At 46.0% G+C, this 16,783-nt stretch overlaps 1 protein-coding gene across 3 annotated transcripts in view; it reads left to right on the forward strand.

The window, feature by feature from the left end:
- Positions 1-16,284, forward strand: part of P2RY2 (purinergic receptor P2Y2) — a 289,745-nt gene extending 273,461 nt beyond the window's left edge. Inside the window, exon 4 of one of the 3 annotated variants that reach the window (XM_069640100.1) lies at positions 13,728-16,283. In XM_069640100.1, coding sequence (XP_069496201.1) covers positions 13,771-14,820 — 1,050 coding nt within the window. In that variant the 5' untranslated portion in view covers positions 13,728-13,770 and the 3' untranslated portion in view covers positions 14,821-16,283. Of the gene's footprint in view, positions 1-13,727 lie in introns of all 3 variants that reach the window. The other 2 variants (XM_069640099.1, XM_069640101.1) reach the window with 2 other exon arrangements.
- Positions 16,285-16,783: the final 499 nt, after the last annotated feature.

The raw sequence follows: 16,783 nt of genomic DNA on the forward strand, positions 1-16,783 counted from the left end.
TGGTGGGCTGTGTCGCGAGCTTCTCCTTCTCTCTAGGTGTCTCATTTTGCTGGGTCCCTGCCCCGGTGGATTTTTGCATACGGCTCTGTAGTGGTCCATTCCGCCACATGCAGCGCACTTTTGTCCAAGTGCAGGGCAGTCTCCCGCGTGCGGATACTCGAATCCGCATCCGTAGCACGTGGCGTCCGTTCCTTTCCCACTCTGTGGGGGGGCCGTGTATAGTTTATTGATGGACTCAGCGGTCGGTGGCGGGTGTTGAATCGTGACCTTGCCTAGACTGTCGAGTTGCGACTCCACTGCTGCTTCCATCCTGGCAAGTGCAAGGATTTCCTCCAGGGACCTTTGTTTCTGGAGCAGCTGTTTCCTGAATGGCTGTGAGATGCAGCCTGCTATAACTTGAGATCTTAACGCCTCATCATTAGAGTACTTGTGGAACTCACAGTACTTTAGCTTGATGCGTAGGCGCATCACGAAATTGTCGAGGGATTCCCCTTTCTCCTGTCGCGTGGTGTGAAAGACGTGGCGCTCGTAGTCAATGTTTGTATGGGGCGTGAAGTATTCCGATCATTTTCCATGTAGTTCTGCATAGGTGACGGTGTCTACGTTCATCAGTTCGCCTGCGATGTCCCTGACAGCGGGGCCTACTGTCATGAAGAGGGTGTTTTTCAGAATTGCGTTGTCTGTCAGCCCTATTGCCCCCGTGTAGAATTTGAAATCCCTGAGCCATATGACCCATCTGGGTCCTAGGTTAGAAGTGTCTCGCACATCAAATGGGCCCGGTAGTGGTAGGTTATGGGCAGCCGTACCTGAAGTCGGTGCCTGTTGATTTCCATCGTTCGCTGCTCCCGAACCATCTGACGAGGAGGCTACGGGACTTGCTGGGCCTGACATGGTCGCTGTGACGGTCGCGCCGTGTGGCAATGTGCCGCCTCTTTTCTGGCTGTAGCTTGCCCTTGTGATCCTCACGGGCTGGTGCGTGCCGGCGGTGCCTTGTGGTGATGGGTAGCCTCTTTGCCGGCTCTGGCGTGGCTGGTGCGTGTGCCGGCCTTGTTGGTGTCGAGTTCAGAAATTTTTTTTTTTTTTTTTTTCTTGAGGCCCCCCTCTGGGCCTCCCGCCGATCGCGTGTGGAAGTGGGGGAGGGGGGGCGGGACCCTGGTGACTTGCCTCCGGGCCTGCGCGTGCTTTTGCAGGCGCCTCCGCACCCGCTCCCTCGCGGCTCCTAATGCTGCGGCCGCCCGTGCCTGCGGCCTCGCAACTGGCAATGGGAGGTGCGGCGACGCGCCACGCCGCTCGACTGCGGACCTCCGCTGAGCTTCTATTGCGTTGCGCCGATGCGCCTCACCCGCTCTCCTGCGGGTTCGTGAGATCCTCGTCGCCAGTTGTGGGGTTTTACGCGGGTCCCCGAACCGCCTAATAAGGCACGCGGGAGCCGGGGATTCGTGCAACCTTTTTATTTTCTACTTCAACCAGAACTGCCCTTTTCTGTCCCGCCCCCTCCCTAGCCCAACGTCACTTCCCTATCCGGGAACTGAGACCGCAACGGCGGTCTGCCCACACAACGATGTGGGCGGGCTGCATAGCCCTGCTTAACGATCCGACAGCAGTTACTATCCCTTTGTTTCCCCAGGTCACCGAGGTGTCTTTAACCCTCGGCGAACCTGGGGATTCCTCGACATATTTCGAGGTTTATAAAAGATGGCTTTGAAAGTACACATTTCAAGACATCTTTTATAAAGCTTTGCCGACGGACAATTTTGTCCGTAGTCAAAGCTTTATAAAAGATGGCTTGAATTGTGTACTTTCAAAGACATCTTTTATAAACCCGAAATGTTTAAAAAAGATGGCCTGAAAACTAGGCAAACCGTAGGGTATGCACACAAATATATATAAACGTTATATATTTGTGTGGGTACCTTACTATGGTGTGTGTACTGTGCAAGCCATCTTTTCTAAACATAGAGATATGTTACATATTTCCATGTTTAGAAAACATGGCTTGCACAGTACACACACCATAGTAAGGTACGCACACAAATATATAACATTTATATATATTTGTGTGTATACCCTACGATGTGCGTACTTTTTAGGCCACGCCCCTCCCACAAGCCACGCCCCCAAATGAGGCCCCCCCCCTCGATTTCTTACCCCACTTAAACCCCTGCTCCTCCCACTTCCACAGTTAAGAGGTTTTGTCTCCAAATCGGGCTGCGTATTTCCATGAAGGCCATGACCAAATTAAACCTGATTGAAAGTTGTTTTTAATAATGTTCACTGCAACCTCTTAGGTTTAACTTGCTGCAGACTTTATAGCACCTATATTGGGCAAAAGTTAGTGACTATACAGCGACGCATATATTGTCTCTTTAAGGCTATAAGTGGATAGAAGCCAACTTTACAGCCAGGCCTTTGCAATCCCCTGTGTGTGCCTGTGCAGGGGCCTCTACTTCCGCATTCTCAGGTTCCACCTGGCAGTCTTTTCTGTGGAATGGCCTTTGCATTTGTTAGTCTGTTTTCTGTGCAATTGCAAAAGAGTGGACAGTCATGAATGACATCATAGCCTGAGATTAGTAGTTGAACTGACATCATATTCCCTTTGACTTTGATGAAATTGCAGGAAGGAAATCACTGGACCTTTGACCCGATGATGCTCCATGTTTCCTTCTTAAACAATCTTTATTGAATAATGGACGCTACAGCATATTGATGAACAGAGATTGCAACAAAGAACAGCTGTTAAAACGACGAAGGTTAGAGGTTTACTTGCTTAGAAAAGTTCAGTAAGTTATTTAAATCATATGGGTTTCATAGCAGTCCACTGGTGTCTGAACAGTACTATATAGGTCGACGTATAAGCATGTGTTTATATATATATATATATTTCTTTTATAGTGCTTAATGCCACCTCAAAGATTGCTTCAAAGCGCTGTAGGGTAAGAGGTGAAAGGGAAGAGTAGGAGCTGAAGAAATTGGAAATATGAGAAAAGGTCAGAGGGAGAAAAATGGTAGGAGGATTTGAGAGTGGGAGATCAATCAGGGGACAGTGCTGAAAACAAACAGTTGGCCATTACCTAGGACTTAGGGAGTACGCAGAGACAGTGTATAAGACCAGTGGAGAGGCCAGGGCTTTAAGTGGGCCAGGGCTCAGCCCTGGCAGTCTCCAAAAGTTTCCCTTGAGGCAGTGCTCTGCCAGGGTTCTGCGAACTGACCTCCATCATAAGTTTCTTTAAAAATATGAGTGGCAATACTGCGCTTTGCCAGTATAGGTCACCTTCACTAATGTTTAGAATCACAACATCAGTTAAAGAAATGGTGAAATTAGATACTTTCCAAACAGGAAAAGGAAATTATAAGAGAATACATTGTTTGATTGTTGCCACACATTGTATTAAAGTATTATCATTAGAATGCCTTTGATTAGTGTGTAGGAATAATGGATATCTTTCAGATGAACTGTGGGGTTGCATGGCGTACTGACCCCTTTTGATTTGATGTCCTGTTCCATATTTGGACATTTATTTTGATCAACATGTTTACACACATTAACCATCTTTAAATAAATCTTTTAAACCAACATGTTTGCCCTTTCATTGCACATAGGTAAACTCGATCGACTCTGTTAGGTAAATCCCTTAATTACACAGGCCACTCATCTTTTAAATCTTAATTAGGATTTGATGCTGCACGAGACCCTTTCTACTACTGACCCTACATCACGACACATTGCCGCCCCCCAACCCACCGAACCCCCTGCGATTTCTTAAACCACTCAAAGCACTGGCATGTATTTATTCCTCTCCTCCTCAAACAGCTTCCTGCAGACCTATTGTCTTTCTCCCTCTGTGGATACAATTATCCGGAAGTCCAGACTTATAAGGAGTGACGTTGAGTACTATCAGCTGCACATGACTCCATTTCTAGGCAGACAGTAGACCGTTGCATGAACCAAAATGTGGAAAATAGTAAAGGCACACATTCCGTTACTGGTTAAGCATCCCTAATACCTCGAACCCCACCCACCCCCACATCTCGTCTGACCCAAGCACCTTATTTTGACCCGTGTTTATCTTCCGTCAATAAGAAGTAAGCCACGGGACGCGCGTGCCGCTAAGTCATTTCACGGCGTGTCAAAGTTCAGGCGTGGCTGTGTCAGAGTTTAAGTAGGGTGGCCAACTTTTTTAGATGCTTTTGCAGGACACAAGGCGCTGATGACGTCACAGCGTCCACGTTTGGCCCGCCCCTTTTGGTGCACTACCACAGAGCACCGGGTATGGGCAGAATCAATGCATTGCCCCTGCAGCTGCTGATGTGACTGCACAGCAGTCTTGTCACGTCAGTAGCTGCGGGGGGGGCGCATAGAGGGTCATATACATACATTTCCCACGAATCAGAATAACAGTGGCTGGCAAGTGGCAGCTAATCTGTAACACAGGGATGGCAGCACAGCAATTAGCTGTGACCTGTGCATCCTGCAGCAGTGGCCCCAGCTCCCAGCATGCCTAATTGTGACTCCGGACTTGCTCTGTTCGAGCACTAATTGTGCTGAACAGAGCAAGTCCCGCGTCTCGCAGTGCCACTCGGCAAACTGCGGGACAGAGTGCCCAATCACAGGTAAATCCTGCAAAATACGGGACAGTTGGCCACCCTAAGTTTACGTGAAGGGCGTGCTCCCGCTGTTCCGGAACATGAACAGTCCTGCCCAAGGTTTACTTCACAGAGACCAAATGTATCTTGTCAAAGGAAAACCTGCAGAGACCAGTCCTGTGAAAAATGCTTGAGGCGGGAATGTTTTGCTGAATCATTGTAAGCCCCGCCCCCTTCTGCACTTAAGAGCTCATGGAGCATGCGAGGACATGATGCTTATTGACACTGGCAAAAACCATGGGATTACATCATTGCCTGAGTGGCTAGCGCACGAGTCTGGTACTCGCCTCTCATATGACACAGACAAGCTTTCATTCTACCGAGGTGGATAAAATGAGTACCCTTAGGGAGATGAGAAACGAAGGGAGATGAAAAACGTGTTGAATGGTTCTTAGAAGCTGGAGGAACACTGCAGAGCCTCTGGCATGCTTGCCATGGTTTCAGTGCCTTCCTTAAAATGGTACATTCTATTCCTGAGCCCATGGTATAATATATCCTTGACTCAATTACTTAAAACTGCATAAATTCCTGTCAATCGTCATCATCTCGCAGAGGCTCTCCTGCCCTAAAGGTGTGCATGTGTTATTGCAATAAAGACCATTTCCTCATATGCTAATTTGCATACCCATAGTTAATTGCTTTGTGGAACTGATCCGGAAGTGAACTTGCAGTGATGGCTATTGGGTGTTGCTCTGCATGTGTGTCTTTTTTTAATAGCTGAAATGGCCTATTCGGCTATCTCATAGCATGTATTATAGTATGTGTTATTCCTTTTTCTAACCCACCATAATATTGACGGGGAATGGTAAACGTCCCCTAATGCTCCAAACTCAAAATATCGCCCACGCATTCGGTAATTAAGAAGGAGAAGAAGAAAATATCAACCTACAACTCACTGATAATCCCTAGCGAGGGAGTACTGCATATGCAGAATTTCCCTTCGGGTGGAGAAGGAATCGTCGATAGCACTGAGGCGGTAAGACAAGTATTAGTAAGTAATGTACAACTAACCTAACATGACCTTTTTCCTTTCACAGCGAAAAACGTCAGATCGACTCAGTCAGGCTTGTACACATGTTGTCAAGACTATTCTTTAAGTCCGATAAGTGAAAGGGCAATTCTGAAAAGTGACGATCTTCCATATCTGAACAGAATGATGACACCGACAAAAAAAAAATAAAAAAAATATGCAGAATTTCCCGATGAAAAGCAGACCAGTAATTAAAACCATCATACAAATATTATTGTTAGTAGCTCCACTACTAAAATAGTTTTTTTGGATACATTTGTCCATAGTTATTGGACGAACACCTTGCCATTATCGGCATGGCTACTGTGTGCCCAAACTTGACATAAATGCTAGTTGCATCAGCGCCCCAAAATAATTGACTAATAGACTCTAGGCAATACATTTAAAATTGTGTTGCCAAAATTGTGACTAAGACATTGTCAAGGGACTGCGCTACATCAATTCTTTACTGTTCACATTGGTTGCATGTGCAGGCCAGGATCAAATTCCTAGTGGCCACACTCATTTATAAATGCTTATTAGTGTGGCCTCTAGGAATTTGACCTAGTTGATTGTTTTCCGTAAACGATCCACCACTTCCTGCATCTTATGATGCACCATTCTTTCATTGGCTACTCCTCCCAGATTCAACGTAGTCTACCGGTAGAAAAAGTTTTTCCTTGCCGTGTTACCTTGCATAGAATTCCGTACATGATTTTATTAGAACTGCTCCCAACTTCTTGTCCTTCAAGTAACAATTGAAAACCTTTCTCCTTGAAATCTATTCCGTCCCTTGAGCTCTATATGTACATGCCTGCCTTTCAGTTCTTACTGCCAGTGTTCGGATTTGGGCGCTATACCAGCAAACCAAAAAATTGCCTAGTAGCAGACATATCACCAAATGCAAGTTAGTGAAAACCCTGCGGAGTTAGGTGTTCCCAATCAAGACAGGTGCATTTTCAAAAGCCATTAAACTTTCAGAATATTGTAGGAAGGTCCTGAGCTGACCTGTAAGCTTTACAGTTTAAATAGGCTGACTGAAGAATGCATGTCATTCAATGGAAACCAACGATAAGTGAATTGACAGCAAATTGACTGAGAAGGTCAAGGAGCTCTATCAGCCCCGTTCATAACTGCAAAAATAATAATTATTATTTGAGGCCTCCAGTGAGTCCATCCTCACATAAGGCAGGTTGGGCTTGGGAATAAACTGCCCAAAGGGGTCTGTGAGTGTCAGAGTCTATTTGTTCTGTAAGTAAAGTACCTGTCCTCAACAGTTGTAATACTGGCCAGCATACAAAGCGCCCTTTGCTGCAATGGGAGATGAGTTCTCTCGCCGAGTGATCTTGCCTTAATTAATTTATTTCTTCTGATGTGCCTAAAGGGAAAGTATCTTCTCTTCATTGCGTGGGACAAAACGGAGATCAGGCCACCAGCGGGCACGTGTTTGCTCGAGACAAGTGCATGGTGACGTATGGGCATTGGTTAGACGTTTATGTGTGTGTGTCTGCAGGCTTCACTTGCACGCCGTTGGTTTGGCAAGTGAATACGGCACGGCCATCCAAATGAAAAGCAGTCATAAGAGATGGGTTCAAATGCCAACTTTGTCAGTGCCTTTTTGGAATTTGCGTATTTTGGTTCTGTAGTTCTGCAATAAATACAATTTGAAATGACACAAGGCAGACTGGTGTCATTGGCAATGTAGTATGGAGCTAAACTTGCGGCATGGATGGCCGGACGGGATAAGTTGTGTGATGGCCATCAATTCCTACTATATGTCAATTGGCATGTTTCAAATTCCATTACCATCCAAAACTAATTTTATTTTAGGTTTTTTACATTGTATTTGCAGACATTGGAAACAGGAGTAGACTTGTGCTTCTCTGCCTAGTATATAATCCTGTCATAGGCAATACAGTGCACTGGTGGTCTGTGTAAAAGGGTGCACACTTTGGTGCCTCATCAGGACCATTGCACTTTTTTACACTATTCCAACAGACACTTAAGAGCCAAAGGGCAACATTTTAGAGTCTCTTACATTTCTTATGCTGCCATCTACTCCCCAAGCAATTCACTCCCGACAGGAACTAGGTCTTGTCAAAAGGTGCAAGAGGAGGCCACATTAAGCACTATGAAGCCGGTTCACTTCTCTGCCAAAACAGCTACCAAAACCCAGAATTATAAAGGTACTGCAAGAAAGGTGAGGAATGAAAAAAAAGGGCAGCCCAAACTGTAGAGCACATTTCAGTAAAGATGCCAGAATGAAGGGGTGCCATTGTGGTTATCAGTAGTATAGCAAAAAACTTAATTAGTTGTCAAGCAGTACCAAACCTTCTGCTTCTTGATCAGCAGAAGGGATTATTTTAAACCCTCCTTCTGCTCCTTGCTACCTGGAGATACTATAACAAAAAGGAAGATTGCCCCTGTAATGTTAGGATTTGGGGATATTAAGAGATCAGTACAGCAAGGGGCATCCTACCAGAACACAAGCATCCACTTATTATTTTAGCTGCTAGTCTGGATCTGTTTTTCATGCATGAATGAATTAATTCTATACTTCTCAGGGATGATCGCTAAGGCTACATTACTACACCTTTCACATTATGATTTAATCAAATGTTTATTCAATGACTTTATGAATGTATACTTATAAAAACACAAATGCAGTCACTTCCCGAGAGGACGTGTTATCTTATTAACAAATTGACAAAATATAATGACCGAATATCAATCACCCAGTTGCGATGAGACACAAGACAAAAAGTGTCCAACAGATATAATCTGAATATCAATTGTAACTGTTCTACGTCATATTTTAGCATGTTGAAGCCCGAACACAAAAAGAGTTATTTCTTTTGTTCCGTTTTTGTGTTGGCTTCAAAATGTGGAAATATTACATACTGTCCCGCTCCTTCCCCACCCCCACCCAGTCACGCGGATTCTTTCATTAATAAGTGGGATTTAACCCCCATTTCCCCACCCACCATCCATTTCCTGCCGCAACACACGCATCCTCCCCGCACATACGCACACAGACACATACACGCACCCACACATACAGACCAAAACTCACCTTACTCTCGCGACGACTCCGCTGGGGCTCACAGAGCCTGTCAGACCCTGCGCGCACTCGTGTGCGGCAGGGGCCTGTTAGATCGATTTAGAAAGAACGCTCTGTGCGCTCATGGAGCGGTCTTTCTAAATCGATCTTTTTTCGAATCTATTTTTGGAAAAAGGTCGTTTGACCCAATACCATTGTAACACATCAAAGCAAAGTGTGCTAAAAAACGGCACAGTTCAGTTGCAGGATTTTTCCAAAGTTTGTATAAGTATGCATTCAAAAAAGAATTGAATAAACACCTGGAGATATAGTCTCTCCATATATCAAGTCTCTGCATAGAACCCGCATGGTACCTGCTGCTGCAAGATTGCATAAGCGCACATACAGTAGTACTGTTGGCTGTAACTAGTAATTGTCTGCTTTTTTCAGGGTTTTTTGTATTTTAATTGTTTGAAGGCCTCATATAACAGCGCCTAAATACATGTTCAATAATGGCAATTCCAAAAGGGGGAGGAAGGGAAGGGTGAGAGTTGAAAGTTTCTCTGCCGACCTCTAGCCACCAACAGGAAGATGAACACTCACCATTTCACATTTTGAAGATGAATACTGGAGTAATGTAGACCAGCGCCATCCCAATCCCATACATGCCCATATGCTTTACTAGAAAGTTCAATCACATGGCACCATACAACTGGTATCAATCATCAGCACAGGGTTGCAACTACTTGGCAACCAATGCCCATTTTATTTGGATTTTGTGGTAACATAATGGACAGAATGATGTCTCATTGAAATGTCTGCTACTGTCTGGGTTGCCCTTTTTAATTTCTTACTAAAACTGCAGAAACCACCCGCGAAGGCAAAGCCTGTGGGGCGGGGGGTGGACCGTGCAGGTGTTTGCACCCAAGCGTGAGTCTTTCCTCACTACAGCTGCCGGACTCCTGAGGCCCCGCGCCCGGGTTAAAACTGCTGACAACCCTGCGGGGGCGAAGCCTGTAGGGGAAAGGGTGCAGGTGTTTGCACCCGAGGGTGAGTCTTTCCTCACTGCTGATGGTGGATTCCTGGGGCCCGCCCTCCCAGCCTAAAGCTGCAGAATCCCCCCACGAGGGTGAAGCCTGCGGGGGAAAGGGTGCAGGATTTTGAACCCGAGGTTGTTTGCACCTGGGGGGGTCCCGTGAAGGTTTCTGCCTGTTCCCTGGAAGGTCTTCGAATCAGTCTTACACAGGCTACCTGTCGCCACTGGTGTAGAGGGAAGCAGCTGGCTCTTACACAGGCTACCTGTCGCCACTGGTGTAGAGGGAAGCAGCTGGCTCTTACACAGGCTACCTGTCGCCACTGGTGCAGTGGGAAGCAGCTGGCTCTTACACAGGCTACCTGTCGCCACTGGTGCAGTGGGAAGCAGCTGGCTCTTACACAGGCTACCTGTCGCCACTGGTGTAGAGGGAAGCAGCTGGCTCTTACACAGGCTACCTGTCGCCACTGGTGCAGTGGGAAGCAGCTGGCTCTTACACAGGCTTCCTGTCGCCACTGGTGTAGAGGGCAGCAGCTGGCTCTTACACAGGCTACCTGTCGCCACTGGTGTAGAGGGAAGCAGCTGGCTCTTACACAGACTACCTGTCGCCAGAGGGAGATCTCCAGTGCAGACGTTGATTGGGAAGGTTGGCCAGAGCGAGGATTCCTGGGGCAGCACAGATAACAGGCGAGAGTCACCCTGCCTACTTTGCTATTTCTTTTGACATTGGGTCAACGGACTCTACGTTATCTAATTAATACAGGAAACGGAATGGGAAATTGAGGAGAGCGGCCCGCGTTTTGCAAATGTTTCATGTGTGAAAGCAAAGGAAGTGAATCCTGTATTGAGAGAAAACAAGCGACGTGAATCCTGCAAACAAATGTTGAATGTGAAGTTGGCAAGTGCATAACAAGAAGGGGGCAATACAGTCCCAAGCAACAGTGTGTTGACAGATGTGAACCCAGCTGAGGGATGTCCTCTATGAACTGTTTGAAAAGACATTAAGAAGACAAGGAGAAGTGCACTGTCCCGCTTGTCATTTGGGGTCTGAACCCGACCTACTGAGAAGCCAAGAGACAGTATAAAGCAAAGAGAAGTACTATCCTGCTTGTCATTGTGGGGGTCTGAGCCCGGCCGAGGGAGACCCTAGGGTGGAAAGTTACCACCGATAGTTCATTGAGAAAAGAACTGTTATACTATTTGTGCAATACAATTGGGGAAGGGTCAGCCGCCAGAAGAGGAGGACACAGGGGTGAATATATCACCCGAGAAATATGTAGACCAGAACTTTGTGTTTGTTTGTTGTTTTTCTTGACAATCCTATCCGGCCCACAGGGTCAGGAAACCACAACCCCAAATGCCTCCATATCGATAAGAACTGTTATAGGATCTAAACCCGGAAGAGGGAAATCTAAGGAGTGGAAGCCAATCACCCAAGACACCAAGGACCAAGAGTCAGCCCCAGAAGAGGGGGACCAAAGGGTGAACAATTCTCACCGAAAGCAAAAGCAGGAACACACTTTCATTTTGTTGAAGAAGCTTTTGTTATGGTATTTGAACACATCAGACCCTCGAAGGCAGGAGACTTTCAAGGATACAAGACTTGGCCATCGACGGACTGAATAGCTGTGAGTGGTACTGTCGACTAGTACGGGGAAAGCTTGCGTGTGTGCTGTGGTCCAAGGTCCCACCTTACCCCATGCACAAAACGTTGGGAAGGAAGAACCAAGCTACTGCTTCCTGACATATTATTTGAGAACACTTCTTTCTTTTCTTGAAAATCATCCCACACCCTTTTTGTATTAGTTGTAAGGTTTGGCAATAGGTTTCTTAACATAGGCTCTTTTTATTTTGACTCAATGCCACTAGGACAGCCTTATTTTCATTTTATGGTCAACGCTAGCTCCCATCGTAGATTTAGGTTTAGATTAGGCGATTTTCCAACCTGCAGGCAGTTTAATAAACACCCTTGAACTGTGATCACTTGTGTCTGTCTTACTTGTTGTCACCATGAGTTCCTTACAGCATGGGAAAGGCACTTGCCGGGCACAGACGTGGTGGTATTAACTACCCATTTATAGTAGCATGTGCAAAATGGTGTGAGTACCTGGGCATATAATAGCAGTGCCTGGCAAATGCCTGATACTTATGCACAAACCAAAGCTGTTGGCTTTGCCGATGCAATGCTTGTTTGTAACAGGAATTCTCTGAAGGCCACGCAAAGCGGTTCTAAATCGAGTGGCTGAAGGCAGACCTGGCTAGGACATTTTTCTTACACCCATAGCATTTTTCCACCTCCAATTAAATTGTTTCCTCTCAGAAGACTGCTTTAAAAAACAGTGGCAGGCACTTTGAGTGCAAAGGTTGATGGTAAGGCTTGATTAAAGCAAGCTGTGTTCCGATCAGGAGGTGGTTTGGGTCGGGGGGCAGGAACTGGGTGGGAAGGGCCATAAGAATTAGCATGGCCCAGGGCCGTCAGTGGTGGGCAAATAACCAAACAACACCTTCAAACTGTGTGTCGTTCCTCACATGCCATTTATTTATTTACATTTTTATAATGCATCACATGCCCGTAGGCCTCAGAGCGCACCAACCAAGTTCATTGAACTGTGAAAAGTGTTAAGGGGACACCAGCTGCAGAGGGAAACCGGCACCACGTGGATGCTAACGTAAGAGACTCTGGTCGATCCCCATCTGAGCGAAACTACAAGTACCAGAAGGCCATAGAAGAGTCGACAAAAGAGGTCAAAGTGGTCATACAGGAGGTCTAGTAAAATTCCAGTAAAATCGAAAGATTTTGATCTGCTTATCTGAACTCTAATGCAACAGTTTCGTCTCATAGGTGGGTCTGCCGAATAAATATGTACATTTATGATGTTAATTCATGCAGGGTCATTTTATTCAAAATCAGAATTACACGCAGGGGACTGTCAACGTGTGCACTTCATTGCAATGCATTCCGCTCCTTGCAATTTGCGAGGTTTCCGCTATGACGTGGACAAACCTTGAAAAACCTGTTGCTCCCGGGTACATTTGTTGCACTTCGTATTGCAAACAAATGTAAACGCTGCACTACGAGAGCCATTTGCAATGTATTCCTATGGGACCCCTCGCTGTTAGTAGGTGACTGACAGATTCCATAGGAAGCCAATGTTTTCCCTGCCATTGTTAACAAAGCATGAGTTCAGCTTTGTCTGGTGGGGCGGGGAGGGGAGGCAGAGATGGCAATTCTGTTCCGTGCCCTCTCTCCATCTGCCAAAAACAGCAAAACCCCCCAGAGCAGATTCAATTCAAACCCAAAGAGCTGCTTAACGATTAGCTCTGCAGATCAAGGTACGCAAGTTCATTTGGAATATTATTAGCAGGTCAAGTGCCAGCAGGGCTTGTATTTTACCAGTCCTCTTGCATGTATAGGATGTTATGGTGTTATATAGGGTAGGGTTTCATATATCAGGCATGTTGTATGAGGGCATTAATCCCTTTCCTTGTGCTTTGTAATTGCGGAAGTGAGGTCGGATGAGGATCTAACATGCTTTATTCATATGCTGACATTTTCTAGATCTCAGACGCGCATGGCTAAGAAGCCACTTCAGGGCTAATAATATTAGGCATGTGATTGATGCCATGAATTTTGTTCTGTCTTGTGTCGATGGCTGCTTTATTAACGACTTAGGTTTTTAAACGCTTGGAAAGAACATTTTAAGCTCTATCAAATGGTGTATATTTCAACATGATATGATGTGATAGGTTATTTATAACACGCTGCGGACCCGGGGATCGAACCTGTGGTGCTCGCGTCTTGCTTCCAAGGCGAGCATGTTGCCCCTGAGCTATCCTCTGGAGACAATCTCACTTTCTGTATTATGAACTGTATTGTTTTTACTTGAGGCCGAAGATGACTCTCTTTTAAAAACATTTTCTCTTTTTTGAATTGTTTGGTGTCATATTTTGATGTAAATGGTGAAAACCGAATAAAGTATTTATCTATCTTGCTCTTTCAGGGCAGCAGCGATCTCCAGATCTTCATTCCCGGGAGAAGCAAGAATGGCCAAGTTGGTAAATCATACGGAAGAGGATACACCATTCAATGGCACCTACAGGTGCACATTTGATGAAGACTTCAAGTACATCCTTCTCCCCGTGTCCTATGGCATTGTGTTCTGTGTTGGCTTGCTACTTAATCTGCTTGCCCTGTATGCATTTATCTTCCGCATTAGGCCCTGGAATGCCTCCACCACGTACATGTTCAACTTGGCCATCTCCGATACGTTGTACGTCATTTCTCTCCCACTCCTGGTTTATTACTACTCCAAAGGGGACAACTGGCCGTTCAGTGAGGCCTTGTGCAAGATCGTCCGATTTTTGTTCTACACCAACCTCTACTGCAGCATCTTCTTCCTTCTTTGCATCAGCATCCATCGTTTCCTGGGCATCCGCTATCCAATGAGGTCATTGGCCTGGGGACAAGTACGGTATGCGCGGATTGCCTGCGTGTGCGTCTGGGTGGTCATAGTGGCTTTCCAGTCTCCCATTCTGTACTTTGTTTCCATTAGCACCAACAAAGACCTCATCACCTGCCACGACACCTCTAGTCAAGACCTGTTTGACCAGTTTGTCGTCTATAGCTCGGTCAACCTCGCGTTGCTGTTTTGTCTCCCGTTCACCGTCATGATTGTGTGCTACTCCCTAATGGCTAGAACACTAATGAAGTCAACTGCGGCCAACTCTCAGACTTCTGGCTCCCGCAAGAAATCTATCAAAATGATCATTATTGTTTCTGTGGTGTTCGTTGTGTGCTTCTTGCCTTTCCATATCAATCGAACTCTATATTATTACTTTAGAAAGCTCGACCTCGACTGTGGAACTCTAAATGCAATTAACATAGCCTACAAAGTTACCAGGCCCTTGGCAAGTGCAAACAGTTGTCTGGATCCCATATTGTACTTTTTGGCTGGACCAGCCCTTTGGAAGAAGATCATGCCCAGGAAAATTCAGTCGAAGCCAAGCATCCACCCTAACCACAGCAGCCAGAATGGCAACTTGCCAAGTGTTCATCGTAAGGGGGCAGGTAAAATCATGACTACGAGGTTGTAAACCTGGACTCCACTATACATGAGTGTCATAGCTCAAGCTCCCTAATCGTATCACGTATTGTCTGGCATGTCATGACACAGAGCTGGGATTAAATGGAACTTCAGCGGACCTCCTTCTTACATGGTGTGAAGCTCTCCCCAGTCTTGAGGTGCCATTGCCCTTGGCTGTTTGGATGTTTTTAACTACAATTCCCATTAGCCCTAGCCAGCAGAAACAATGGTGAGGCATCATGGAAGTCATTGCCCAAGACATCTAGGGGGCTGCTGGTTGAAGACACCTGCTGTAAATCCACATTACCGCCTAGATCTGAAAATGGCTTTAGTGCCAACCGTGGTTTTGGATTTTCCACCTTATAAGATGTGCCTTGAAGCGGTTTCATCATCTCTACAGCAAGGCCAACGTAAAGATTGCTGCATGAGACATAGGGGGTCATTACGAGGTTGGAGGTAAGGGGTTACCAGCACCGGTAAGGGTGCCGGTGCCAGTACCCCCTTACCTCTGTATTCCGAAGTCCCCTAGTGGGTCCCACTAAGGCCGGCTGGTTTTACCAGCCGCCCTTAGCGGGAGCCGTTAAGGGACCATGGAGCTAATAACGGGCCCGCTATTGGCGGCCCCGTTGTTAGCTCCTTCCCCATTCCCATTGAGCCCTGTGGGGGCTCAAATGGGAATGGGGAATGGTATTTAGAATGGGGATTTACCGGGTCCTCCAAGGTCGGAATGACCCGGTAAGTCCCCATTCCGACTGCCCGGACCCGACTTTGGAGGCAGCCATGGTGCTAATAGCACCATGGCTTCCTCCAAACTCGGAATGACCCCATAGATAGGATTGAGTGCAAAACAAAGCCGTCTTGTAAAAAATAACCGATAGCCGATGCCAAAGTATTTTTATATAGATTATTTCTGCAAATCTTTTAAAATAAGTGTTTTATTTGCCATTTGCAATAAAAGTGGTATTTTTTATATGTATGTTTTATTATTTCAAAGTGGTTTGAACCTACGTCTAGCAGATAAAGCGATGAGAAAGAAGATTTGAACGGTAAGAGCCTGTTGTTGGACAATTCCTTTCATATTTAAAGAGGTTCTCTGGTGCCCAGATTTTCACAGGTTACATTCCACCACCGAGCAGTGTTTTCCAGGTTACTCAAAATGTGTTGCTGTTTTAAGGTTGGAGTATCCTCTACCTGGGGGCAGAGTACCATTGGGGTGTGCAGGTCTTATCGGGACATGTAGATCCTTTATTGCCACCCCCACCAAGTTATGGCATTCATATATACCACGTGAAAAACATAAACTATGTGACTATTAGACTCTTCCTATATATGCTAATTAAGAATGAAAATCGTTGATTTGTATGCCAAATGTGTTGGAGTTATGCATAATGTTCCTTTCAAAATGTTACCTCCTCAGGGAGACCGATCAAGGTAGGCATTTCATTGGGCCTCATCACGAGTTGGGCGGTTTCCCGGATGTAATACCACCCAACTGTACTAGTGTTAGCACCTACCGGTCTGGCGGGATTACCGCCCGATCACGGGTTGGGCATTAACGGTAACTTCTCATTCCCCATTTGGTTAATTGGATCCAATGGGGCATTTTCGGCGCGAATACCGCACGCTAATACAGCTGGCACTAAATGGGATTTTCCCCTCCAGAAAAAAACTGGAGGTAAAAAAGCCCATTTAGCGCCCTACTCGTGATAGGGCCAGCATTTAAATGCATCAGTAATACCGTTACCACCACATTTAAGGGCTACAGCCCAACTCGTGATGAGGTCCATTGTCTTTTATAGTCTAAGCAGGGGTCTGCAACCTATAGCTCTCTAGATTGTTTGGACCACAACTCCCATCAGCTCTAGCCAGCATAGCCAATGTTGAGGAATCATGGGAGGTGTAGTACAGAACATCTGGTGAATCACAGGTTGCAGACCCCTGTTAATGTGTAGTGCAGTGATGCAAGGTAGACC

The sequence above is a fragment of the Ambystoma mexicanum genome, chromosome 7q (assembly GCF_040938575.1).
Source record: "Ambystoma mexicanum isolate Mex_15411 chromosome 7q, UKY_AmexF1_1, whole genome shotgun sequence".
NCBI classification, from domain to species: domain Eukaryota; kingdom Metazoa; phylum Chordata; class Amphibia; order Caudata; family Ambystomatidae; genus Ambystoma; species Ambystoma mexicanum.